Genomic DNA, 27886 nt, shown 5'->3' with positions numbered 1-27886 from the left:
CATTATCCATTCAATATTAAGGTATGTCACACTATGAACGTCACAAGCAAATAAATCCATAAATGGATTTAGGATCAATTCTAATTGGGTCCTGCCTGATTTACTGTTAGTTCAATCAATCACATCTATGTATCTATCATCTGGAAGTCATCTGCTTCGATGCTTAAGAAAAATCATCTCCCCAATTGGGCTTGATAAATGACATATTAATCTTTAAATTGTTTTCTAAGTTTCGATTAGACTAAGGAAATGTTTAGGTTTTTCTACTAATGCAAGTTGTCTTTCCATATTACAATTTGACCACATGATACCACTTAGAATTAGTTAAACGTTAGATAACCAATGAGCCAATATTTGCTTCCATTATTCTTTGCGTGCAAAAACATCAAAGACAATATACAAAGGGTATTAATGTAATTAATGTATATTTATTAAGTCGATTTGTTCGAAAAATGCTACATTAAGGGCACTAGATCCCAACAGGTAAATGATGTGAACATGATGAAGAACTAGCCCAAGAACTTAGCCTTGATGGTGCTAAAACAAGTTTACTTTCTGAGCTTGAGATCATTCCAATTGGTGTAAAGGTCAATGATTCTAATGGTGAAGTACTTAACAATGTTGTTGTTAACAAAAAGTGTACTGGAGGAACAAATGGAAATCTACCATTGTATGAACCCCCCATCCCATATATATAACATTGACATTAATGCAATGTATGTATTAGAATTTTTTAAATTACCTCTTTCGATACCAAGGCATGTGAACTATTTTTCAAATTCCAACAATTTGTATATTGGGATAAAGTTTTCTTATAAAGTGGCCTTGCTTTTAAAAATAAAGCATTACAATATTAAACATTTAGTAGATTTCAAAGTTAAAAAATCTACTACGATCGAATATGTTGCAAAGTGCTTAAAGCATGGTGATGGGTGTAATTAAAGTATTGTGGCATCACTTAGATAGAGAAAGCAAGTCTAGCAGATAAAGAAATATAATGATTCGCATGTATGTGTTGTTGGAGGTATATCACAGAATCATTGAAAGTGGGATTTTAAAATTATCCGTGACTATATAGTGCCTATGGTGCAAGCCAATTTGAGAATACATGTTTTAATCTTGATCGTTGATGTCTAATCGCAGTATCAATTTCTTGTCTTATACACTAAAGCATGGCATACAAAACAAGATGATATGACTCAATTGTATAAAAATTGAGATAAATCCTTTAATGAGCTACTTTGATGGTTGAATGTAATGGAGAAACACAATTTAGGAACCGTGGTGGAAATGCAAATAAAATCAGCATACTATGGACATTGGATGGCCACATTAAAAAAAATTCAATTAATGTTTTAGACATTCAAGCCTTGTATTAATGTATTTCAAGTTTGTAAACCAATGGTTCAAAAATAATACTTGGATGTATGAGAATATATACAGACATTGTTGTTGGCTATTGTATAAGATGGTAACCAAAACATCTTGCTAATATCGATTGCAATTGTCAAAAAGGAGATGAAAGAAGCTTGGGATTTTTTTTCTTGAAATACTTGCATAGGAATGTCGTCATGCAATATGGGATATACATTATATCTAATAGAGCAACAACGAAAAAAGCTGTGTTTAATTGTCTTAGAAGCCTATAGAATTATGCTTATCGTAAGTACCGGATACAACATATTAGATTTAATTATATAGGAATATTTCACAATGTGAAAAATAAAATAAAATAAATAAAATAAAGAACACACAAATTTTACGTGGAAAACTCTTTCGGGAAAAAACCACAGGTAGAGGAGAAGAAAATTCACTATGTCGAAAAATTTGAATCAAATACAAGAGGAATAGACTATGTCTATTTATAGGCTTGCAAAGCCATATTCTAGTAGGATTGAAACACCTTATCCTAATCAATATAAAATAGATAGAGTTTAATAAGGTTTAAAAACCTTATTCTAAAATAAAATAAAAGAAGTCTAGTTCTATATGGATTTTACTTTTATTTTATTTTCCATCGTATTTTATTTAAATAAGAATTTGGGTCACTTAATTCTAACAATCTCCACCTTGACACAAATTCTCAATGAACAAGTTCTTCATCGCGAACTTTTAATAAACAAGTTCTCCACCTCTTCCATAAAACCCCTTAAGGGTTTAACTTCAACAATGAACACCAACCAAGTCTAAGCAATGCTCAAACTTGGTTATAGGAAGTGACTTAGTCATCATATCTGCAGGATTTTCATGAGTACTAATTTTGCTCACAACAATATCACCACGAGCAATAATATCACGAACAAAATGATATTGAATATCAATGTGTTTTGTTCTCTCATGAAACATTTGATCTTTTGTAAGAAAGATGGCACTCTGACTGTCACAAAATACTGTGCTGATTTGAAGGTCTTCATTGAGTTCACTAAATAGTCCCTTCAACCAAATAGCTTCTTTACAAGCCTCAGTAATCGCCATGTACTCAGCTTCAGTGGTAGACAAAGCGACTGTAGTTTGCAAAGTGGCTTTCCAACTAATTGCACAACCTCCAATTGTAAAGACGTAACCTGTGAGAGATCTTCTTCTATCAAGGTCTCCAGCAAAATTAGCATCAACATACCCTATAACTCCATCTTTAGTTCTTCCAAACTGTAAGCAAACATCAGTAGTGCCTCGTAAGTATCTTAAAATCCACTGAACTGCTTTCCAATGTTCTTTATCAGGATTTGCCATATATCTGCTAACTGCACTGACTGCATATGATAAATCTGGACGTGAACAAACCATAGCATACATGAGAGATCCCACTGCACTAGAGTATGGAACATGTAACATGTACTCAATCTCATTATCTGATTGAGGAGACAAGGCCGATGAAAGTCTGAAATGGGCTGCTAAAGAAGTACTAACAGGCTTAGCACTCTGCATATTGAACCTGCAAAGAACTTTCTCAATATACCCCTTTTGACTTAGGTACAATTTACTTGCTTTTCTATCTCTGAGAATCTCCATACCAAGTATCTTCTTTGCTGGTCCTAAATCTTTCATCTCAAATTCTTTACTTAGTTGGGCTTTAACCTTTCTTATCTCTCCTTTATCTTTTGCTGCTATCAACATGTCATCAACATAAAGAAGTAGATACACAAAAGAACTATCACTGTTTTTCTTAAAGTAAACACAACTGTCTAAACTACTTCTTTTGAAATCATGAGAAGTCATAAAGGAATCAAACCTCTTGTACCACTATCTTGGTGACTGTTTCAAACCGTAAAGGGACGTTCTCAACAAGCAAACATAGTCCTCTTTTTCTGAGACTATAAAACCCTCTGGTTGTTGCATGTAAATATCTTCCTCAAGTTCTCCATGCAGAAATGCAGTTTTTACATCTAACTGCTCAAGCTCCAAATTATGGATGGCCACAATACCAAGCAAAGCTCGAATCGAACTATGCTTAACAACTGGAGAGAACACATCTGTGAAGTCCATTCCTGGAATTTGACTGTAACCCTTTGCAACAAGCCTTGCTTTATATCTGGGTTCTTCAACTCTTAGAGTCCCTTTTTTCTTTTTAAACACCCATTTACAACGAACAGCCTTTTTACCTTTAGGAAGTTTCATAAGGTCCCATGTTCTGTTTTTGTGGAGTGATTCCATCTCTTCTTGCATAGCAAACATCCACTTTTCTGGGTCTTAACAGCTAACCGCCTCAGAATAATTAGATGGCTCTTGATTCCCATCTATATCTTCAGCCACATTTAAAGCATAAGCAACTAGATCAACCTCGGCATACTTCTTTGGAGGTTTAATTTCTCTTCTAGTTCTATTTTTGGCGATAGAATATTGTGGTGAAGAAGCAACTCTATTCTCAATTTTTGTTCTGGCTTGAGGAGTTGACTCTGTACTAATCTGATGCTCCACCTGCTTTTGATTTTCTTTATTGGAAGAGTCTTTAAGAGATAAGTTAGGTAGCATAGCAGTTTCATCAAAAACAACATCTCTGTTATTCACAACTTTTCTATTTTCAGGACACCATAACTTATACCCTTTTACACCAGCTTTATAACCAAGAAAAATGCATTTAATAGATCTCGGTTCCAATTTTCCATTATCAACATGAGCATACGCAGGACACCCAAAAATCTTTAAATCAGAATAATTAGCAGGATTACCAGACCATACCTCTTGTGGAGTCTTTTTCTCAATGGCAACGGATGGAGATCGGTTGATCAAAAAACATGCAGTAGAGGCCGCTTCTGCCCAAAATGCCTTCGGTAAGTTAGCATTTGACAACATACATCGAACCTTCTCCATGATCGTTTTGTTCATTCGTTCTGCAACGCCGTTTTGCTGTGGAGTATGACGAACTGTCAAGTGTCTCATGATCCCTTCTGACTTGCACAATCTATTAAACTCATCAGAACCAAACTCTAAGCCATTATCTGTGCGGAGGTATTTTATCTGTTTTCCCTTCTGTTTTTCAATCATAATTTTCCAAGACTTAAATGCGAAAAACACATCGCTTTTCTGCTTCAGGAAAAACGCCCAAACTTTTCTGGAAAAATCATCAATAAAGGTTAGCATATAATTAGCTCCACCTCTCGAAGGCACTTTGGATGGCCCCCACAGATCAGAATGAATATACTCCAACGTTCTCTTCGTGTTATGGATTCCTCTAGTGAATCGAACTCTCTTTTGCTTCCCAAAAACACAGTGCTCACAGAAATTTAGTTTGCAAATTCCTTGCCCATTAAGAAGTCCTCTTTTGCTTAATTCTCCCATACCATTCTCACTCATATGCCCTAGGCGCATATGCCAAAGTTTAGTAATATCATCATCTGACAAGGAAGAGGAAGCGACAGCTGCATCACCAGTAACAGTAGAACCTTGTAAAACATATAACTTGGTAATCTTTCTCTGCCCTTTCATCACAATAAAGGACCCTTTGGAAATCTTTAAAACCCCACTTTCAGCTATGTATCTGTACCCTTTTGAATCAATAGTACTCAACGAAATTAAATTTCTTTTCAATTCTGGAACATGCCACACGTCACTAAGTGTTCTGACAACTCCATCAAACATCTTAACTTTAATTGTTCCAACACCTGCGATTTTACACGAAGCATTATTCCCATCAAAACAACACCTTCAAATACTATTTCGTAAGTTGTAAACCAATCCCGATTGGGACTCATGTGGAAGGTGCAGCCTGAATCAAGTATCCACTCCTCACTTACTTTAGAATCATTGACAGAAGCGACTAGAAGTTCACCATCGCTGTAGTCTTCTACAACATCAGCTTCACCAGAATTTTCTGGTTGTTTTCCCTTTTGATTCGCAGCCTCCCTTTTAATCTTATTTTGTATAGCACTCAGATTTAATATGCCCTTTCTTCTTGCAAAAGTTACAAGTTTTACCTCTGTTTAAAGACTTCGATCTACCCTTAGATTTACCACGAGGATTCCGTTCCTGTGTCCTACCATGATCATCATCAGCATTCCGATCTTGTCTCCCACGAATAATGAGACCCTCTCCCTGAGAGTCGGGTTTAACCACAAGATACTTCATCTTATCATACGAGGTTAAAGAATCATAAACCTCATCAATTGTGAGAGACTTGCGGCTATATAAAATCGTGTCTCTAAAGGTTGAATAAGACGGGGGCAACGAACAAAATAGAATCAACCCTAGATCTTCCTTATCATACTAAACCTCCATGGCCTCCAAGTTTGAGAGAATTTCTTTAAACACTGTTAAGTGTTCGTGTATAGACGCACCTTCCTCCAAACGATGAGCATAAAGACGCTGCTTCATATGCAACTTGCTTGTTAGAGTTTTCGACATACATATTTGTTCTAGCCTCTTCTATAATGCAGCGGCAGTTTTCTCTTTCATCACATCCTGCAAAATTTCGTTGGACAAATGCAGATGTAATTGTGTTAATGCCTTTCGATCCTTACGTTTCTTCTCTTCATCTGTTAATGTCGAAGGCATCTTATCTATCCCTAGCACGGCATCCTCCAGATCCATCTGTGCAAGAACTGCTTGCATCTTAATTTGCCACAATGCAAATCTGGTGTTGCGATCCAACAGCGGAATTTCATACTTCAAAGACGCCATTACCTTGATCGAGATGAATAACCCAGAAGCTCTGATACCAGTTTGTGAAAAATAAAATAAAATAAAAATAAAATAAAGAACACACAAATTTTACGTGGAAAACCCTTTCGAGAAAAAACCACGGGCAGAGGAGAAGAAAATTCACTATGTCGAAAAATTTGAATCAAATACAAGAGGAATAGACTATGTCTATTTATAGGCTTGCAAAGCCATATTCTAGTAGGATTGAAACACCTTATCCTAATCAATATAAAATAGATGGAGTTTAATAAGGTTTAAAAACCTTATTCTAAAATAAAATAAAAGAAGTCTAGTTCTATATGGATTTTACTTTTATTTTATTTTCCATCGTATTTTATTTAAATAAGAATTTGGGTCACTTAATTCTAACACACAATAATGATAAATATAAACTTTAATAGGATACAAGCTTGTACGGAACCTATTACAGATGAGGAATTTTTTTGTCCACAATGACCAAAGTTCACAAACAATGTGTAATGGTGGAAATAGATAAGATATTGAAGGCATGACAACATGTTTCATAAAGATGATGGAATGGAAAGAGGATTTCTATTCTGATTTGGTGATGAATTTGGCCTTGCAATATGGAGATGTGATTTCTCATAAAATATGATATCAGATGAGCAATTACTCGTATATGGTGCCTATGGGTAGCTTTCCTTCATGGAAAGCCTTTAGATGGATGATCTCTAATGAATGATACCAAAGAATGCCCTTTTTTCCCCATGGAAAGGATCTTGGACGGATGAAGATGTCAAGAGATGGTCTATTCCATAAAGAGAGTCTTGAATGGTGTTTCAAGGATAAAAAGAATAGTCCCTTATTGTGGATACTTTCTTAAGATGTGATTTTGATCCTTTACGAATGAAGTAAGGGTGTCGAAAGTTGTCCTTCAAGGTGCATTCCAACGATCAAGATGGTAATTGGGCGAAGTAAGTAAAGTAACCAAAAAAATTAACTAGGTATAAAAAGTAGTATGCTTAAAGTGCAAACAAAGTGAAGAAAAATGTCCTTGGACAAACGTATTGTTGTGATAAGTAATGATTTTGGTCGAGGGAGGGGTATAAAATTATATAGTAAAAAAGAACCAAAGAAAATTGCTCTTAAATGAATAAGATCTTATTTGATTGTATTATGTTTTGAGATATGATTGTTCAAATAGGCAAACCCTTTTATTTATAGTACTTTCCTTGCCAAGAAAACATATCAAGTTGGGTGCTGGCCACATATCTTCTTGTGAGATAATAGGAATTAGGTGTTTGCTTAAGGTACGTGCACATTATTAATTTTGTAAGAGTGCAAGTAGTGTTCACTTACAATTGATTATGACATTTGGATAGCCTTTCCATGCCAAAATGGGCTCTTTATTCCCCAGAGTAAGCCTCTGGCGCCCCGTAATGGGCCTGTATGCCTACGAATGGTCATATACAATCAAGAATGAGCTCCTATGTCCATTGTCAATGGTTAGCATGGGAAGCATTCTTTTGATCTAGCCTAGTGACCATGTCTAACATTTAGTGCATCAACATGGTCTAGGAATTTCAATGCCATTTGTATTGGATCTAAAACCCCCTTCTACATTCATTTCTAGTTCTAACCTTCTTTTTACTTGGTTTAGTTTGTTTCTTAAATGAAATCCCCTCTTGCGTTCCCTCTTAATTTAGCATAATTTGCATAACATGCCTACATATGGCTTTGGTGAAGGTTAGAACAAGTTTGAATGAAGATTTGTGGAAGTGAGAAGGTGGGATGATCATGTAAAGAAAAGGAGATCTAAAGCTTGAGCAGTTTAATATGGGCATTGTAACACCTAGCTTGATGGTTGCAGTGCTCTAAAGGTTTCCATCTGATGTTTCTTATTCATTTTTTTACTTGGAACAAGGCTATTTTGATCTTTTCGTAGATTGTGTTGTAACCCTATAATGCTATGTAAACACGTATAAATAACACATTTTAGGCTGGTTTAAGGGTGCTATTGAGTCTTTGGATAGTGTGTGCTATTCAAGAATTTTTTTTTCAATTTTATTCTCTCTAGCTTTCAAGAGTGGTTGCTTGGATAATTGCTTGTGGATTTCAATCAACTCTTGGATCAAATTATTAAAGAGAACTTTGCTTCAATCAAATAAAAATTTTCTACTCTTTTCTATAATATTTTCCTTTGCACTTATGTTTTCTTTTATATGTTGTGTTGATTTTAATTTCACCATGCACTAGTTTTTCCAAGTGGTTGAGAAATTGTATTAATGGTTTAGTAATTGAAGTAGGTTAAATATAGGTTTAGACTGTGGGTAGATTAATTATTCAATTTGTTACTATTAGTTAACCTAGGTGATAGATAGGTTAATGAAAATATCATAGAAGAATGCAACAGAATGTTGACTTAACCTTAGCAAACCCCATTGGATAGTTACCCACCTCACTAAGATATACACCAACTGTAGACTATTATAAGTTATACACCAAATTAGGTAGTGAAGGATTGATGATAATGACACGATTAATCTCTTATGAATATTTATCAAATTCATGAATTAATATATGGTTAAGTAATTATTAATTAACTTAAAAAAATTTCACAAATTGGAGAATAAAAGTAGGGATTTTATTGATCTAATTTGAAAAAAGAAAATTATTTGTGATATATAATATTTTGATTTTCTAAAATGAAATCAAATCCAGAATATTATTATTTGATCAAGGTTCAAATTGGTTTTTTTTTTATAATTATTTTTTTCAGTCCTAAAGCGAACCTTGTGATCCGTACTTGCTTAGGTACCCACATTCTCTGACAACACATGTTGCTGTCGAGTGTGGAAGCACATTCACATTCTCATGTTTTCTTTCCCTTGTATGTCCTTCACTTGATTAGACTAGGATTCAGATCGAACAAATGACATTATTACTGATAATAATCCCATAATTTGCATGGGAACTAAACTGTGGGATGAAATAAAGAAAGGAGAGATGAAGGTTGTGAAGTTAAATAGGTTGATTTATATATCTTCTTGCTTTCCATAACATTCAACATCTCTCACACGTGGGTTAGGATTAATCCACCATCTGTCAGGAAACAAACTTAATTTGTACAAATTCATCTAAACCCAGAAAAACTTTATAATTCTTGGGCAAAGTTAGATTCACTACTAACTACTTAAACACGCACAAAAAAAAAAAACCCAAGTTAATGGGTTCAAAACAGTAAAGCCTAAAAAGAAGGGTGAAGAGAAGGACGTTAAAAAAAGAGAAGCTAGAAAGCTTCTTTTTGGCCATCATTCTCCAAGCCAAGCCCTATCGTTTGACGACATTAATCAATGTTTATCGAAGCATAGAAGTGAGAGAGCGAAAAACGACTTCTTCACAAGGGATGGTAAGGCCCATATCGTGGTTAAAACCAAACTCTTCTTCAGCTCGTTGAAGCAAGCATTGGAATTCAGGGTGAGTCAAGAAGGAGATAGGGACAATGTATCTGCTTCGGTTTTCGCCAACATAAACGGCGAAATGACCTTTGGGAACGTCAAGAGGGAGTCCATCTTCGTCGTACCCATGTTTCTTGCCTAAGCTTGAACATCTCTTCAGAATTTGCTTCAGAACAGCAGTTTGTGGCAGTTTGGACGACTTTCTCATTGCCATTGTTGCTGCGGCACTGGAAGCGAGAGATGGAGGATTACTTATGAGGGGGGGGGGGAGGAGATAAAGGGGTATTTATTTAATACGAGAGATCAAGTTGGATGGAAGAGAAAGGGGGGGGGGGCCGCCGAGGGATCATGTGCGACTGTGGGGACAAAGCTAGCTACAGAAGGAAGTACCACGGGTGTTATCTATATATTTTGATTATAAAATACAAATAAGACACATAAATAAATTATAAAAAAAAAATTGTCTGCAAGCCTCTTTTTTTTCGCGCTGATTTGTAATCTTTCTAATTCCGTTTAATTATAGGGTAATTACACTCAAAGTCTCTAAATTATTAGTAAGTTTACATTTTAGTTACTCAACTTTAAAAAGTTACAAAATGATCACTGTGTTGAATATTGGCAATATCCCACATTAGGAAAAGATAGAAAGGGAGGGGGTTTGGTTTGTTATATATAGAACCCCTCCCCCTTTGGTTGTATCATCCCAAAATCTTCTCTTTTGTAATATTTCTAGAGGAAATATTAATTTGGTAGTGTCCGAGGACGTAAGCTAAATTGGCCGAACCTCGTTAAAACTCTGGTATTTTATTTCTTATTTGTTTGCTTTTATTTAATAGCTTTATGTTGGTTATATTTATTTAGTTATTATTGCTATAAATATCTAAGTGAGTTCTGTCTAGTTGTTGGGTTTTAAGCGGGACCATTGTGACCCCTCCAATTTAACTGGGAATTTTCTTAGTATAATTGTTGGCATAATAATTATCTAAATATTTCTGATAATATTGTTATTAATATTATCGTCGCTTCCGCAACAATTGGTATCAGAGCCAAGGTTTTGTAGTATGCTCTGTGTTTGCAGCTTAGTCTGATCTTACACATCAGAAACATTTCCTAAAGCTTGTGGGTATTCTACATTTGGTGGCTATTAAGTAGAAGCTATGGCAAAAATGACAGAAGAAAAACCATCCATATCAACAACTTCCACTTCGTACATTTTGCCGAGGATTGGAACTGCAAATACGAGATTTGTAGTGGAAATTTTTGATGGAACAGGTCATTTCGGCATGTGGCAAAGTGAGCTTCTAGATGCCCTCTTTCAACAGGGTCTAGATATTGCCATTGAGGAAGAAAAACCAGAAGGGGTTGATGATAAAGAATGGAAGACCATCAACCGATTGGCATGTGGTACAATTCGATCATGTCTTTCCAGAGAGCAGAAGTATACATTCAGTAAAGAGACTTCTGCAAGTAAATTGTGGAAAGCATTGGAGGAGAAATTTCTGAAGAAGAACAGTCAAAATAAGTTACATATGAAGAAAAGACTGTTTCGTTTCAGTTATGTTCCTGGTACCACGATGAACGAGCACATTACCAATTTTAATCAGCTGGTGGCTGATTTGTTGAATTTGGATGTGACTTTTGAAGACGAAGACTTGGCGTTAATGTTGTTGGGATCGCTTCCTGAGGAGTTTGAGTACCTTGAAACTACTCTACTTCATGGAAATCGGAAGTAACTTTCAATGAAGTAACTGCTGCATTGTATAGCTATGAACTACGCCGAAAGGATAAGTTGAAAGGTTCAGGTGAAGCAGCAGTGGAAGCATTGGTAACAAGAGGTCGTCAGCAAAGTCAGTCTAAGGGGAAGAGAAGAAAGTCCAAAGGTCGAGCTGTTGCCAAAGATGAATGTTCTTTTTGCAAAGAAAAAGGACATTGGAAGAAAGATTGTCCAAAATTGAAGAAAAAAGGGAAGACTCCGCAAGATGCAAATGTTGCAGAATGCAATAGTGAAGCAGAGTCAGACTTTTCTCTTAGTATGACATCTTCAACATTATATGCAGATGAGTGGATCATGGATTCTGGTTGTTCCTATCATATGTGTCCCATTCGGGAATGGTTCTTTGAATTTCAAAAACTAGATGAAGGGGTTGTTTACATGGGTAATGATAACACATGTAAAATAGCCGGGATAGGTTCAATTAAACTGAAGAGTCATGATGGATCTACTAGAATTTTGCGGGATGTACGATATGTCCCAAAGTTGAAGAAGAATCTCATCTCTTTGGGGTCGTTAGAATCTAAAGGCCTAGTTGTGACAATACGAGATGGAGTTCTTAAAGCAACTTCAGGAGCATTGGTGATGTTGAAAGGCATAAGAAAGAACAATCTGTATTACTACCAAGGTAGTACAGTGGTCGGGACAACAGCAGCAGCAATTACGAGTACCAAGAAGGACGCTGAGGCAACACAGCTGTGGCATATGCGTTTGGGCCATGCTGGTGAAAAATCCTTGCAAACTCTAGCCAAGCAAGGATTATTGAAAGGTACAAAGACTTGCAAACTTGAATTTTGCGAGCATTGTGTTCTGGGAAAACAACGAAGGGTGAAATTTGGCACTGGGATTCACAATACTAAAGGTATTCTGGATTATGTGCATTCTGATGTATGGGGACCGTCCAAGACTCCATCACTTGGAGGAAGACGTTATTTTGTCACCTTTATTGATGATTTTTCCAGACGAGTTTGGGTGTTCCCTATGAAGAACAAAGATGAGGTGCTTGAAGTTTTCCTTAAGTGGAAAACTAAAGTTGAAAATCAGACAGGAAGGAAGATTAAGGTTCTCCGATCAGACAACGGTGGAGAATATAAAAGCGATCCTTTCCTGAAGATATGCCAAGATTGTGGCATAGTAAGGCACTTCACCGTAGGTGGAACACCGCAACAGAATGGGGTGGCAGAGCGTATGAATCGAACGCTTGTGGAGAAAGTTCGATGTATGTTATCTAATGCTGGATTAGATAGAAAGTTTTGGGCTGAGGCTGTGACGTACGCTCAACATCTCATCAATCATTTGCCATCATCTGCTATAAATGGCAAGACTCCTTTGGAGAAATGGTATGGAAAACCTGCTACTGATTATGACACCTTGCGCATTTTTGGTTCTATTGCATATTATCATGTGAAAGAATCAAAGTTAGATCCAAGAGCAAAGAAGGCTCTATTCATGGGCTTCAATGCTGGTGTTAAGGGATATCGTTTGTGGTGTCTAGAGGCAAAGAAGACGATAATCAGTAGGGATGTTACCTTTCATGAATCTGCCATGTTGAATAAGGTAAATCCAGAAGGAGTGAGTAGTACTTCGCAGCAGGTGGAGTGTACTCCGCAGCAGGTGGAGTTTGAGCAGAGTGTGGTAATTCCAGCAGAAGGTACCACTAGTGATTCTTCATTGGCAGATGCAGAGTCAGATGAGGAAGAGGTTTCTACCCAAGAACCTCAACAGCAATCAGAGCCAATTGCAGTCAGAAGGCAGAGACGAGAAATTCAGAAACCAGCTCGTTTCACTGACATGGTAGCTTATGCACTTCCAGTTGTTGATAATATTCCATCCACTTACACCGAAGCCATTCAGAGTTTAGAGAATAATAGATGGTTAGGTGCAATGGAAGAGGAAATGCAATCTCTAGAGAAAAACAAGACGTGGAAGTTGGCACAACTACCAAAAGGGAAGAAGGCGATTGGTTGCAAATGGGTATTTGCAAAGAAAGAAGGATTTCCCGACAAAGAAGATGTTCGTTACAAGGCAAGGTTAGTGGCTAAAGGCTACGCTCAGAAGGAGGGAATTGACTATAATGAGGTATTTTCTCCAGTTGTTAAACATTCCTCCATTAGAATTTTGTTGGCCTTGGTAGCGCAGTTGAATTTGGAGCTAGCTCAACTTGATGTGAAGACCGCGTTTCTACACGGTGATTTGAAGGAGGAAATCTATATGACTCAGCCAGATGGATACAGGGTTGCTGGTAAAGAAAATTGGGTGTGTAAACTTAGCAAATCGTTGTACGGATTGAAACAATCTCCGAGACAATGGTACAAACGATTTGACAGGTTCATGAAGGACCAGAAGTACAAAAGAAGCAAATACGATCATTGTGTGTATTTGCGCAAGCTTCAAGATAATTCCTACATCTACTTACTCTTGTATGTTGATGATATGCTGATTGCAGCAAGAGCCAAATGGAGATTGATAGACTGAAGGCTCAGTTGAGTAAAGAGTTTGAGATGAAGGATTTAGGGGAAGCTAAGAAGATTCTCGGCATGGAAATAACTCGGGATAGAAAGAGGGGCAAACTTTGGCTGTCACAAAAACAGTATTTGGAGAAGGTACTACAACGTTTCGGTATGTCTGAAGGTACAAAACCTGTAAGTACCCCACTTGCTCCTCATTTTAAACTAAGTAACCAGTTATCTCCAACGACTAAGGAAGAACAAGAGTACATGGCAAAAGTCCCATATGCAAATGCAGTTGGAAGCTTGATGTATGCAATGGTATGTACGAGACCAGATATTTCACAGGCTGTTAGTGTTGTTAGCAGGTACATGCATGATCCGGGCAGGGGTCATTGGCAAGCTGTGAAATGGATTCTGCGGTATCTCCAAAATACCATAGATGTCGGATTGGCATTCGAGCAGGATGAATCATTTGGTCAATGCATAGTTGGATATTGTGATTCTAATTATGCAGGTGATTTGGATAAGCGACGGTCTACAACTGGCTATTTGTTTACTTTAGCGAAAGCGCCAGTTAGTTGGAAATCTACCTTACAGTCCACGGTGGCTTTGTCTACAACAGAGGCAGAGTATATGGCAATTACAGAGGCTGTGAAGGAAGCAATTTGGCTTCATGGATTGCTTAAAGACTTGGAAGTTGGTCAGAAACAACTTAAGGTGTATTCTGACAGTCAGAGTGCTATTCATTTAGCAAAGAATCAAGTTTTTCATGCACGAACGAAGCACATAGACGTTCGCTATCACTTTGTGCGGGAAATTCTCGAAGAAGAGGAGATACTTCTCCAAAAGATTCACACTACGGAGAATCCTGCAGATATGCTGACTAAGGTGGTTACAAGGGCCAAGTTTGAACATTGTTTAGACTTGATCAATGTCCGACACATTTGATATGGCGTCGTTGGCGCAAATTTGAAGACACTATTGAAGTTTGTGTTATGAGAAGATGTTCGAAGATGTGGAATATCGCCAAGGTGGAGATTTGTTGAATATTGGCAATATCCCACATTAGGAAAAGATAGAAAGGGAGGGGGTTTGGTTTGTTATATATAGAACCCCTCCCCTTTGGTTGTATCATCCCAAAATCTTCTCTTTTGTAATATTTCTAGAGGAAATATTAATTTGGTAGTGTCCGAGGACGTAAGCTAAATTGGTCGAACCTCGTTAAAACTCTGGTATTTTATTTCTTATTTGTTTGCTTTTATTTAATAGCTTTATGTTGGTTATATTTATTTAGTTATTATTGCTATAAATATCTAAGTGAGTTCTGTCTAGTTGTTGGGTTTTAAGCGGGACCATTGTGACCCCTCCAATTTAACTGGGAATTTTCTTAGTATAATTGTTGGCATAATAATTATCTAAATATTTCTGATAATATTGTTATTAATATTATCGTCGCTTCCGCAACACACTGAACAATTCAAAAGTTTTTTTTATTTAAGTAATTGGGCTATTAATTCTTTTTGTAAAAGTTCAGGTAGCAAGCTTTAAGCAATGATTCGACAATCAATATAATAGATCAGTACACATTAACAAGTGGAAGAACATACATTAAATCCAAGTTAATTGCGATCAAATTCAAAGATTAAATAAGAAAGTTGTTTGAATTTTGGTTTGTAAATTTTTTATGTTCAAAACTGTTTCATGAAAATAAATTGAACTATAAAAGAAAAAGAGAATGAAAGCTTTCGATTGGTGAAAGCGATGTGAACAGAAAAGTCAATACAATAGCGGTTTTAATAGTCTAATAACTTAGATAAAAAAATTTAAATAATTTAATAACCACCTTAAAAAATTTTAAGATTGAATGACTAAAATATAAATTTAATTTTACCTACATTATATTGAATCATCTTATGTGTGTCACTCTCTACCTGAACTCACGGACCGATAATACGTGTACTATAGAGTACAACAGTTTTGTTGGTTTGGAATTTTGCGATTGTTTGGACTTGTGATTGCTGATTCTTAGTTTTAGAGACATTAAAAAACAAAATTAAATAACAACATTTGATGAGAGTCACAGTAATACCCGGTTTTCAAATTGCAGAGACCCATGTGTTATTTACTGCTAGATTTGCAGGTTTTGACCGATGTTGCATTGTTTATTACGTGGTCGGTGATGACTTAGTTGGTCATATCTTCATCAAGCATTAAGCCATAAAAACCCTTAGGTTTTGCTTAAAACCAAAAAGGAGCATGTTTCTAATGGCAATGAATTATCCAAGAGAAGCAAAGGATGAGAAACTGGGGTTTGGTTGGTGGATGCAACTACTGCAGCTACATTTAATAAAAATGACAAGCAGCAAGTTGGGATGTGCAATGCAAATTAGGGCTGGGTTTGCATGGGGTCCTACTCCAATGTGTGGAAATACTTAATAGTTTTAGTTTTAGACGCAAAATGTTTATACTTGAAATGCGCATCACCATCTTCCCAAGGCTCAGATTTAATGTCTCATTCTACACTCTCTTCTCTTCTTGTTATTCTCAAGCCATAATCCCTAAAACAGGCCACCAACCACATATGTACTGCAAACCTATGGCCTTAACATTACCCAAATCTATGGTGTAATTTAAAAACCTGATAGGAAGGTCAAATCAAAATTCTTTGACATCCAGTGAAAATCAAGGTTGCCAGCTGCCCAGATATTCTTTCGGATTCACCGTTATGTTTTAGATATAGTTAATTTTGATTTTAATTATAAAAAAATTAGTTAAATACAAAAAGAATATACCTGGCACCAAGAGTCGCACACCGAAATGCACCAACAATTTGAAAAAGGTGATACTCAAATTACTTAATATAGATTTAAGACCACAACATTATATATCCACCAGTAGGACCTATATTGGTACGGCATTGAAGCATTGTGAAATTTGCTTTACTTCGATCTTGACAGGCTGAAAAAAGGGAGAAATAACGCCATCTATGAAAAGAACTTTTGCATGTTCTGTGAATGAGATTGGATGCAAGAGAAATATATGAAAAAATATAAAAAGGCCCATCATTGTTTACAACAATACGGTACCCCGTTGAGCCAGGAGAAATTGACAGACAAATCATTTTCCTTCTTTGTTTATAGTTGAAAATGACTTCGGCACGTGAAGGCCATGTTACTTTTGCCCCTACCAAGTTCTCCTGTAAAGACTATCATTTACCCAATTGCTTCAAACCGCTAACCCCTGATTTTTTTTTTTTTACTAAAACTGTATACTACAATTCTCTTGGAATCTTGGAATTTTTTTATCAGTCCCCCAAAACTTTTTTAAAAGTCATCAATTTCCCTTTGTCCCCAAATCTGATATCATGATAATACCCTCTTTTTTTTTTAAACAAATATCATAATAATACTTAAAAATAACATTCTTATTTTATAGCATGTACAATGTATGTCGAATAATTGTGTCGTATCTAAAATTATCAAATCTTTGTATGATCTGTAGCTGTATGCAAAATACATGCATGGACAATACCAAACACCACAGTTCATCTTAAGTTATGAGACTCATGATTGTGAAAAATTACTCAGGGCTAAGCTATAAGATCGTGACATACATACCAGCAATTTTTTGTGGCTTTCGTGAAAGATGGATCCTTGATCAGATTGACAGAAGGTGAGGTGAGGACATCAAAGTTTAATATAATTTTGCTCATCTATACATATTTTAGTGTAAATCATCTAAAGGAATGCCTAAACCTGAAGAGATAGAGAACAAGTAGATAGGGGTTATATATATTAAGGGTTTTATCATGTTTAACAGATGAAAGAACCAATGGAACAAACATCACTAAACATTCTTACAAAATCTGAGTATTGATCTAACTAGTCAATTCAGCGACTTCTGGAAAATAAATAACATTCATATCCAATGGATCTAAAATTTGAGTGTGAGAAGACTAGATAAGGAAGTTCCTTAAGCAAAGTAGAAGGTTTGGACCCGCTATAACAAAATTAGGAAGGTTTTTGAGACAGAAGGATATATATCTAGGGCTGTACAGTATATTTGCAAAGCCAAGATGATAATGACAATGGAATCATATTGAAATGATATTGACAGCAAGAAAAAAGACCTATCGAAATGCCAGAATTGACGACTCAATTTCCATTTATAACCACACTTAAAGAGCATTCACAAGGACTGGTTTTAGTACCTGGGGAAAGGCCCTTTGATCAGGCAGCTTTATTGAAAGTTTCAGATCTAATGATGCATTTCCAGTACAAGAAATGGCAGTCTGGTAGATAATGATACAAGTTTGAAAGCCAAATTCTACCACTTCCAAAGTAACATTGAAACAAAAGTAATCAATCAAGTAGTCGGTTTGAGGTGCTTCAGAAATAACACACACACGAAAAAAATTGAACCATCTATAACCAGAAACTGATATACTGATAGCAGAATGGTAAAGATTCATCAGCCACGCATCCTCTGGCAAATGGCCATAACCTAACCAAATAAACAAAGACCATTAAAAGCAAAAAGAAGATGATATGAAATTTTCTTAGCTGGTCATATTTACAAAAGACGTGATTTTAATCTTTATCAACATGCTTATTTTACATTTAATAGTTAAAATATTGTGCCCATAGTTCTTGGTTTGTTCCTCTGTCCCTCAAAAATAACTTATTGCCACTTTAAACTCTTACAACATGTTTGGTTTGGTGTATTGGCTAAGCCAATACACCCCTAATCGGTGGACCCCACCTAATCCCTCTCTATCCCGTGTTTGGTTTAAAGTATTGGTAATACGGGTGTAATCGGTTACTTTCTTAATCGGTGAAAATCACCGGTTTCTATTCCCCCCATTTTGCCCAGATTAGGAACGACTTCAGCAAACCCTCTCTGTTTTACCCTCCCCGATCCCCTGTGTTCCTCTTCCGTTCCTTCAAGCTTGCTCCCCCCATTTCATGTCATTTCTTTTTTGGCTGATTTGCTTTCTGTCGATTTGCTCTCTGTTTTACCCTCCCGATTGCCTTCCCTATTGTCTTCCTTCCTTCTACCTTCTGCCCATTTGCTCAAGTTTCGACTGATTTCCTTCTACCTTCTCCCTTCTTTTCTTTTTCTTTACAACTTATCTGTCACTCTTTCGATTGGCCTTCTCAACCAGTCGACACTCTTTCGATTGCTCTCAAGTAGTGGGTTTCGACACTCTTTCGACCGATTGCTCTCTCGAAAGGTAAAGGTTACTGCCTTGTTAGTGCAAAGACGAGTGGTTGTGACCGGGATGGGAGTAGTAACTCCGCTTGGACATGAGCCTGATGTTTTCTATAACAACCTGCTCGAGGGTGTTAGTGGTATAAGTGAAATCGAGACTTTTGACTACGCTCAGTTTCCGAAAGTAAGTTGTCTTTGGTTGGGATCTCTTGTTTTGCTCTTGTTTGTACTGCTGCTCGTTCTTACTGCTCCTGTTTTCTCTCCAGAGGATTGCTAGAGAGATCAAATCTTTCTCAACTGATGGATGGGTCGCACCAAAATTTTCCAAGAGGATGGACAAATTCATGCTTTATTCTCTTACTGCCGGAAAGAAAGCTTTGCAAGATGGGGGAGTAAATGAAGATGTAATGGAGGAGTTAGATAAAACGAAATGCAGAGTTTTGATTGGTTCAGCAATGGGTGGCATGAAGGTAAAATCTTTTTCTAGAAGAAGGAAAAAGTCATGGTATATAGTTTTCTTTCTATATCCATCGATTCATATACATTGCTTGTTGTGGAATGAACAGGTTTTCAACGATGCGATTGAAGCTTTGAGGATCTCATACAGGAAGATGAATCCTTTTTGCGTACCGTTTGCTACAACAAATATGGGTTCTACAATGCTTGCAATGGATTTGGTTAGCTTAAATTTAGATTCTGCAATGTTAAGATAGACCTTGATGGATGTTAAAATTTCGAGTTTGAGTTTTAAACTGATGATTTCTTCAGGGATGGATGGGTCCTAATTATTCAATCTAGGCTTTTATATGTATATTATTTTTGCATGACCTCTATATGCACCTGAACGATGTATATGTACCTGAACGATAATATTTTATATGATATTGATAATATTAAGAAGTCCTAATTGCAATGACCTCTATATGCCTTAAGAGTATGATTTTTCATTTGAGAAAATGGTTATGCTGTGTTTATTTTACTTCATTTCTATCTTTTAATGAGAAAGAAGGGGCCCTTGTTTTCAATGTTGAGTGTTGAAATATAAGTCCAATTAGCATGGTTTTAAGTCCTAAGGTAGTCACATTGAGTTATTCTTAATGTTTAGCATGATCTTCATGTTTTGGCATCTGTTGGGGTATGCTTGATTGATTTCCCTTGATATATGATATTGATTGACTTTACATTGGGTTTTATTATGAATTAGGGATACACTAGTTTACATGTAGAGAATGCTGTCTTTGCTTTGTGTGACTGTTTTATCTGTCACGTTTTTACTGTTAGTGCATCTAGTTTCCAAGCATATAATAACTTAAAGCATTATTTAGTATTTAGTTATTTGTAAGCTGTCTTTAATTATCTGTTAGTGAAGTAAGTACTCACTTTTTGCTTCATTGACCAAGCTTTAACTGACCTATATCAAGTTGCGTTATGTTTCTTGAGGATTACTTATTAGCTGTCTTTCCCGGTAGAACTTGCTAAATGATTGGTAATAGGGATTTCCTTTAACCGTCCAACCATTTTTTGATCGGCCAGTTGTTGTAATTGCAACTTTCTTTTGGATTTTACAAGTTCCCTACTATCTTGATGAAGCTACAGGATGGGGTTTGGAAGTATCTGAGCTTAAGAAACAACTGCAGGAAGCCAAGTCTAATGGCATCACTGTTAGGGCCTTGGTTGTAATAAATCCAGGCAACCCAACAGGACAGGTATCAATGAAATGCTTTCAGAAAAGTATATTATAAATGAAAAAGGTTCATGCAATTTCATTTTTCTATTATTTCATTTACGGAATGTGAATGAGCTTATACAAAGTTTGGAATTTTGACACAGAATATAAACTCTTTTACTGTCTCCAGGGTATTATGGAGAGTGTGGAAAAAGAGGAGGTTACATGGAGGTTACTGGGTTTGGTGCTGATGTGAGGGAGCATATATACAAATTAGCATCTGTGAATGTGTGTTCTAACATCACTGGTCAAATTCTTGCTAGTCTTGTAATGAGTCCACCTAAGGTTATATCTTTTGCCATTTAAAGCCAGTTATCTGTTTGTATTCAAATGACATTAGATGTATGACATAGGACTAAATAGATTTTGAGCTTTGACAAGCTGCTTATAAGCATTGTTTCTTATAGAAGAAACACATTATTGGAGAAAGCTTTTGAATCTCCCAACTATTGGATTTGGGTTTCTTTTTGACAATTTGTTTATTGTGCTTTTGTTTAGATGATGAGAAAGGAAAGTCAAGAATTATATTTACTCGTTAAGTTAAATGAAGATATTTGTAATTTAAAAAAATAAAAATTCAATATAAATTTAAAATAAGAGTTTAACTAAAAAATAAGAGTTAGTGGCAAAAATTAATAAAATTTAAATTTTAGTGGTAAAATTCAATAACATAAAAATTAAGTTACAAATTTACTCATATTTTTTTAAAAAATAACGGCAAATATAAATAAAAATAAAGTACAGTGACAAATTTCAATATTTATCTATAGTATGATGATAATTTCGCACTTTAATACTTTTTAAGAAAACAATATTTGAATTTTTTAGAATGGTACGGTAAAAAAAAATTTAAAACATAATTATTGTGCCAGCTATTTTAAAATTTTTACCAAACACAATTTTTAAAATTTTTAGATAATTTGGTAAGAAATTAACTGTATTCTAATTATTAAATAATATGGTAATTTAAAATAATTTTAGTACAAGATCATATATATCTAATATAATTAATCGTCATTAATTTGAATTTATATTAAATAAGTAATTGAAAATATATATTTTATTAAATTATATTTAATAATAATTATGTTAAATTATATTTCATAGTATTATATATTATGATTTTAGAAAATTCATATAAGAATATTTAATATTAAGAATTTTATTAAATTATATATTTTAATTAAAATATATTTAATAGTAATTATGTTAATTTATATTTTACAGTATCATATATTATGATTTCAGTAAATTAATATAAGAATATTAATTATTAAGAATTTTATTAAATTATATATTTTAATTAAAATATATTTAATAAAAATTATGTTTAAATATGATTAAATTATTTATTATTGATAATAATAATCTTATTATAATTTAAATAACAATAACAATAATCATTTACCAAAACAAATTTATGCTAAGGGTATTCTAGTCATTTTAATTTTTTCCATTATGCTATTACACCTCTATTACATTCAACCAAACACAAGATTACTATTACGCCTCTATTCCATTACATTCAACCAAACAGTTGATTTGCTATTACACCTCTAATCCAATACACCTTTAATCCAATACACCTCTAATCCAATACACCTCTAATCCAATACAGCGAACCAAACGCACCCTTAGTCTTTTGGGATTAGACTAAATCATTGTCATGAGTTTTCCTAGCATGACAGTGAACTGTAGCACTGCATCTTATCAGAAAACTGCAAAAAACTAAAATTTAAGGACTAGTTCTTATTTTCCACTATATTTTACTTTCAGGCAGTATATACTTGTATATCTTCAAGGAGAACTAGCAGAAACTGGTGTTTTTTTAACTAGTGAATTTACCTTCTATTAAAGAAAGAAATAGTAGATACTGTTCCTTTTGCCATGCTTTTATTAGTTCAGAGCTCAAAAGCCATGAAAAGGAAGAAAACAAGACAAAACTCAGCAAAGTCTTAGAAAATACATATCTCAGTTACATTACTATGCCATCACGTGCCTTTGCCGCAAAATCAATTTAAACTGGAAGTGGAAGTCTCAAAATTTCCAAGACTACTGTAAATTCACTATTCAGAGTGGTTTGAACTGTTGATTCTGCCCGTCGGTCAAGCTAATTTGTCGCCTGAGCTTAGCAATATGAGCTTGTACCTACACATTCCAGTTAAAATATCCAAACATTTGAATTTCTTGACATCTTTACATGATAATGGGCCAATTATTTTGAAAAGATGTCGGTGAACAAGTTTGTGAACAAACCAAATGTAACTGGAAATAGAAAAAGTAAAGATGCTTTGCATTTCACATTTCACAAATAGGAAACTCATCCTAGGAAGTAAAAATCATGCTTGCTTACCTGCTGACGAGCAGCTGCAAGTTGTAATAGCTCATCTGCTTCAGAGAAATTCAAGAACCACTGGCTTAGGGGATGGTCCTTAGTGTCACCTCTCTTCTTTTTACTTTCATCTTCAGTTGATACTGCAAGCAATTTAGAGGTATCCTCATGAAACATAAGATTAACACCAAACAAAAAATTTCAAAGACAAGGCATAGGAATAAACCCGAGGGTGGTAAAGTAACACCAGCTGGTAACCTGGGGAAGGTTACTGCTGGATGATTCTGCACACGAGCTAAAAAACTCTCTGACAGTTCTGTGAATACAACCTCATCATAGGATTCCACAACAACAGGTTTTTTGGTCGACATGGGGCCAGATTCATCTTCTGGGTATAACTTCAGATGATGATATCTGGAGAATAAAATTTTAATATCAACATTTTGCCTTGAGGCTTTATTTAGATTTTTGGTTTTCCATCAATGGAGTGGGTGATATGTGATTTTGATAGCAAGAATTGTTAGTTAAAAACTGAATCATTGCGAGAAAATTCCAGCACTCACTAAATATCTTCAGTACGGCGCGCGCGGGGGGGGGGGGGTTGGAATGTCAGAAAATCCAACATTAATTCAACATAATCAGAACATTATATCTGCTGATTATTAAAATGTTTACTTTGATTCCAGCCAACTCCTTAAGAAATTGAATAATATAAAATGGAAAACAACAAATAAAGTAATTCATGTATCTCACAGTTATATCTAAATATAACCAAATCATTAATTTTCTACACTTGATTACCAACTGAGACACATCAACAGTAAAGTAGTCTTTCATGGTAAGAGTTATCCACTGTAGGCCAAATGACTATTAACAACATCAAAATTAAAACGAGTAGAAGTTCTTTCTAGTGCTACATAATTGTATGTTCTTCTCCTACATATCTTTAACAATGTCCTAATTAAACAATGACTGTATTAGGACTAAACCTCTGCTATTTCTGGAATAAACCAACTTAACTAAAACCAGATTAACAGGCAAAGCAACTCACAAGTTCAAGGGCTTCTCACAAACATCGTTATGGAAGAATAGTGTAATGGCAATCTCAAATTCGCCCCACCCTGATTCTGATAACTCAAATGGAGCAGACTCCACAACCCTTGTTGGGTTATTGAAACTGGAATGCAACTGAAAAACAGCCCGCTTTACAACCACACTAAGATCCTCATTCGTTGCCCCACGAACATACACAGTCCATCTGTGCGATTGATACCTGAATCAAGCATTGAAAATACAAACCAAACGTAACTGAAACGTGCAAATAACAAACCAAAGAAGAAAGCAGAAGTTCCAAAAGTTCCAAGTGTTAAGCAAATACTCACTCGCTTGCCTTTTTACCAAGCCAAAATGCAGCATTACCATATACGATAGGAACACTTATTTCAACATCTTTGATCTTCTTCTGCACCGGAATCATAAAAAATACAACAATAAGATATTCCTGACAAAAGAACTACTTGTTCTGTAATAAAAACATTTCAAATCATAGTTTTTTAGTGCAACCAGGTTGAAAACTAATTTCTCTTTTCATAGGTTACATCATTTTGATTGCCGACATATTGGGTAAAACTCCAAATTTAAATGATGACAAATTGTAGCTCCAAAATTCAATTAAACATCAGTCAAATAGCTGAACACGGAAATTTGAAAGAAAAGAAAAAAGACAGCTTTTTGGCTTCTTGGGGTGATGTTATTTAGGTGAATTGAGTCCGAAATTGAATTGAGATTTCAAGACTACCTTCTTTTCACTGTCTTCGGATTTGCCCATTTTGGTGCGCTGTGATTTGAGCGTGGGCAAGCTAATCTCCGGCTGATCTGGATCTTTCTTTTTCGACAATGAAGTATCTATCATATCATGTAAGAAAATCGGCTCAACCTCGTGAGAAATCAAGGTTCAACTAGAAAGAAAATTAGGGTTTTTCTTTCACCTTAGTTACAGTGCCTGGTTTGCAGGGCATGGGGTTTGAGGAATTGATTGCGTAAGTGAGGTTTCTATAACACTCATGATTTTAGCCAATAATAGAGCAACATGTAATGTGACAGACGAACAAGTGCACCATAGAATGACTAAAAGGCCCTTATTTTTAATGTTATGTTCAGTAGGATTGGCCAGCTTGAGTCTGGCCCTTTTGTAGTTGGCCCAGCAGCCCCGACAGAGAAATAAGGAACAAATTAAATTGCCCCAAACTGGAATTTAATTCCAAACTTTTATGCCTATGAAATCTTGGCCGTGTTCATAAGGTTAAAGCTTTGGAATTCTAACGTGAAAATGATGTGCACTAAACATAATTTATACAACACAATCCTTGCAAGCTCCATAAAAGCAGCCAAAATGAAGATGCTGCAGTTTCCTCCAAAGCATGTTGTAACATGAAGTTATCAACGTATTCACCCTTCTAAACTGCATGCTTCAGAATCCCACATGTTCATTCAAATGAAACCATTTACATCCTACATGTCTCCTTCATGACTGATACCTGCTCTATTCAACCACTGACTTCTACCCAACTAAATGCGGTATCTTTCTTTAATCCTCTCTGCTTCATTGTCTCCCTTAACTGACCAATCTCATCCCACATTCTTAACCTAGCGTATAAATTTGATAGCTTAACATAAACTCCAACATTCTGAGGATCCAACTCGAGTGCCTTTTGAGCAGCAAATTTACCCAACTCAACATTTTCATGATCACTGCAAGCACTAAGTAAAGCCACCCATAAGGAAACACTGCCATTGTTGTGGCCTTTCTGAAGCATCATCTCATTGACCACCTTCATTGCCTTCTCTAACTCACCAGCCCTACATAGTAGATCAACCACACAACTGTAGTGCTCTGGACCAGGAATCAACTTGTAAACATGAGTCATGCAATCAAAATACTCAAGGCCTAGTCTTATTTGTCCAGTGTGACCACAGGCTGAGATGACTGTTACAAATGCCACCTCATCAGGCTTAATACCCTCCCTCAACATCTCTTTAAATAACAAAATCAAGTCTTCATAGTGTCCATTTCTTCCATACACACCAAGCATTGAAGTCCAAAGAACAACATCCCTTCTTTTCTCCCTCCCCAATCTCAGCCCTGCCAAACTGAAAACTTGGAAAGCTTGCATCACCAACCCACATTTTCCATACATTTCAATCAATGAACTTTGCAGAAATACATCCTCCACCAAATTATAAAATTTACGGAATAAATATCCATGCATTTGCCTCCCCAATTCAATAGCCGAAAGCCCTGCACATGCACGTAACATAGCCGATAAAGTAAAATGGTCATAATCCAAATTCAATCCAGGCATCTTCCTAACAAGTACAAGTCCCTGAATCCACAACTTAGCCTCACAAAATCCTGATAAAAGTGCATTTGCACAAACGGAGTTCTTAAAAGGAATTTCATCGAACATCACAGCTGCATCTTCGATAAGTGACGATTTTGCATATAAATCAACTAGAGCACTGCCTACAAAGACACTCGACGTCCAACCTGATTTCGCCACGTGAGAATGAATTTGTTTACCAAATTCAGCTTTCTTCAATGAAGATGACGCTGATATGGAACTACACAAAGCATAAGTATCCAAAGAAATGCCATTAAAGTGCATAAAAGAAAAAGTTTTTAGTGCAAAAAACGCAAACCCATTTTTTGAAAAATCAGATATTATTACATTAAAGGGCAATGGGTTTGGGGGGTTTATGGATTTGAAGTAATTGGTTAAGATTTTAATGCTGGTTTTGCTTTCCAGGCATGCGGCATATGTGAAAATGAGTTCGCTGTGGATATTGGGTGAAACAGAAAACAAGCCTTTTCTAAGTAAGACAGCATGAAGGATTTTGGTGGCTCTTAGACTCTTTATTTGGGAACATTTTTGCAAGAATTTGGTGAGGGAGTTGAAGCTAATTAAACTGGAAGAAGAAAATATTATGGAGTCTTCCAAACGCATTTTCTTCTTCAGAACGGTAGTTCGAACTTTCAATTCAATCAATTATAACAAGAGGAGATTGTTCCTTGATAAAGCCATGACACGGTGGCGATCTTGACTAACTCAGAAAAGTTCAAGAGGAAATGAAATGAAGAAGCCCTTGTAACAATTGATGGCATAACCACCTCATTTCCATTCTGCTGTTTTAATGGAATGAAGAAGCCCTTGTCACAATTGAAATTCGGCTTGCTGTTATCTCCACAGCTGTTCTACCCAAAACGCCCCGTTTCACTTAAGAGACTAAACTAAAACGTGCTCGTAGTACTAACCTGCGTATATTAACATACAACGCACCGCATCTCTTCCCCTAAACTCACCGTATAACTAACAATACTAACATTAAAATGCAGCGTATTAGATTATTAACGGTAATAAAAGAAACTCAAATTTAGTTCGTGACAAATACGCCCGTGCCAAAAAGATCCTTGACCTCAAGGATCGAATGTTGGATAGCAGCTCTACAAAGCTCTCCCAAGTGGCATCATCAAGGAACGTGTTGGGCCACATGAACAGCACCTTCATGGCCGCTTGATTGCCTCATTTGGCTAGGCGCCAATCCAAAATACAGACTAGTTCCTTGATTATAGTTCCATCCAAGTCCACTGCTAGAAGTATAGGTTAAACCAATTGTTGTCCCACGTGTCTTTTGAGTTGAGACACGTGGAACGTGGAGTGAATGCGGGCCCCCGGGGGTAATTGAAGGCTGTAAGCTATCTAACCGACCTTTGCCTCCACAATAAAGGGTCCAAAGTATTTAGGGGCCAATTTCCAAATGAGGATCCTTCTGGAAAAAAATGTT

General features: G+C 35.8%; 4 protein-coding genes across 6 annotated transcripts; 1 reads left to right on the top strand and 3 right to left on the bottom strand.

The window, feature by feature from the left end:
• Window positions 1-9112: 9112 nt before the first annotated feature.
• LOC107939144 (auxin-responsive protein SAUR50) lies at window positions 9113-9818 on the bottom strand. Its single transcript, XM_016872427.2, has one exon. It carries the CDS (start codon window positions 9766-9768, stop codon window positions 9454-9456), a length of 315 nt encoding a protein of 104 aa, XP_016727916.2. The 5' UTR covers window positions 9769-9818; the 3' UTR covers window positions 9113-9453.
• Window positions 9819-18960: 9142 nt separating this feature from the next.
• On the top strand, window positions 18961-21186 carry LOC107927897 (3-oxoacyl-[acyl-carrier-protein] synthase II, chloroplastic). 2 transcript variants are annotated; one of them, XM_041082606.1, is made up of 5 exons: window positions 18961-19170; window positions 19253-19456; window positions 19553-19663; window positions 19755-20692; window positions 20843-21186. In XM_041082606.1, the coding sequence occupies exons 1-4, from the start codon at window positions 19057-19059 to the stop codon at window positions 19782-19784; spliced, it is 459 nt and encodes a 152-aa protein (XP_040938540.1). In that variant the 5' UTR covers window positions 18961-19056; the 3' UTR covers window positions 19785-20692; window positions 20843-21186. The 2 variants fall into 2 exon arrangements, with proteins under 2 accessions (XP_040938540.1, XP_040938539.1); XM_041082605.1 differs by having other exon boundaries at window positions 19253-19663.
• Window positions 21187-22545: 1359 nt separating this feature from the next.
• LOC107927880 (transcription initiation factor TFIID subunit 14b) lies at window positions 22546-25085 on the bottom strand. 2 transcript variants are annotated; one of them, XM_016859004.2, is made up of 6 exons: window positions 24843-25085; window positions 24427-24506; window positions 24096-24317; window positions 23271-23458; window positions 23066-23187; window positions 22546-22860 (listed from the first exon to the last, which is right to left on the bottom strand). In XM_016859004.2, exons 1-6 carry the CDS (start codon window positions 24954-24956, stop codon window positions 22783-22785), a joined length of 804 nt encoding a protein of 267 aa, XP_016714493.1. In that variant the 5' UTR covers window positions 24957-25085; the 3' UTR covers window positions 22546-22782. The 2 variants fall into 2 exon arrangements, with proteins under 2 accessions (XP_016714493.1, XP_016714496.1); XM_016859007.2 differs by having other exon boundaries at window positions 24427-24503; window positions 24843-25039.
• On the bottom strand, window positions 24843-27048 carry LOC107927871 (pentatricopeptide repeat-containing protein At3g12770). The gene is made up of 2 exons (XM_041082604.1): window positions 25033-27048; window positions 24843-24949 (listed from the first exon to the last, which is right to left on the bottom strand). The coding sequence occupies exon 1, from the start codon at window positions 27046-27048 to the stop codon at window positions 25591-25593; it is 1458 nt and encodes a 485-aa protein (XP_040938538.1). The 3' UTR covers window positions 24843-24949; window positions 25033-25590.
• Between the last annotated feature and the right edge of the window lie 838 nt (window positions 27049-27886).

The sequence above is a fragment of the Gossypium hirsutum genome, chromosome A12 (genome assembly GCF_007990345.1).
Source record: "Gossypium hirsutum isolate 1008001.06 chromosome A12, Gossypium_hirsutum_v2.1, whole genome shotgun sequence".
Lineage (NCBI taxonomy): Eukaryota > Viridiplantae > Streptophyta > Magnoliopsida > Malvales > Malvaceae > Gossypium > Gossypium hirsutum.
This window is presented reverse-complemented; position numbering and strand designations above follow the sequence as displayed.

Excerpts from the sequence above, each read along its gene's own strand:
- LOC107927880 (XM_016859004.2), bottom strand. The coding sequence starts at position 24,956 with ATGATAGATACTTCATTGTCGAAAAAGAAAGATCCAGATCAGCCGGAG. Across the intron at positions 24,507-24,842 it reads CCGAAGACAGTGAAAAGAAG|AAGAAGATCAAAGATGTTGA; the intron begins GTAGTCTTGAAA and ends ATTCCGGTGCAG. Across the intron at positions 23,188-23,270 it reads TGTTACTTTACCACCCTCGG|TATCAACTGAAGATGAAAGT; the intron begins GTTTATTCCTAT and ends AATTGCTTGCAG.
- LOC107939144 (XM_016872427.2), bottom strand. The coding sequence starts at position 9,768 with ATGGCAATGAGAAAGTCGTCCAAACTGCCACAAACTGCTGTTCTGAAG.
- LOC107927897 (XM_041082605.1), top strand. The coding sequence starts at position 19,057 with ATGGGAGTAGTAACTCCGCTTGGACATGAGCCTGATGTTTTCTATAAC. Across the intron at positions 19,171-19,252 it reads ACTACGCTCAGTTTCCGAAA|AGGATTGCTAGAGAGATCAA; the intron begins GTAAGTTGTCTT and ends TTTTCTCTCCAG. Across the intron at positions 19,664-19,754 it reads CAATGCTTGCAATGGATTTG|GGATGGATGGGTCCTAATTA; the intron begins GTTAGCTTAAAT and ends TGATTTCTTCAG.
- LOC107927871 (XM_041082604.1), bottom strand. The coding sequence starts at position 27,048 with ATGCGTTTGGAAGACTCCATAATATTTTCTTCTTCCAGTTTAATTAGC.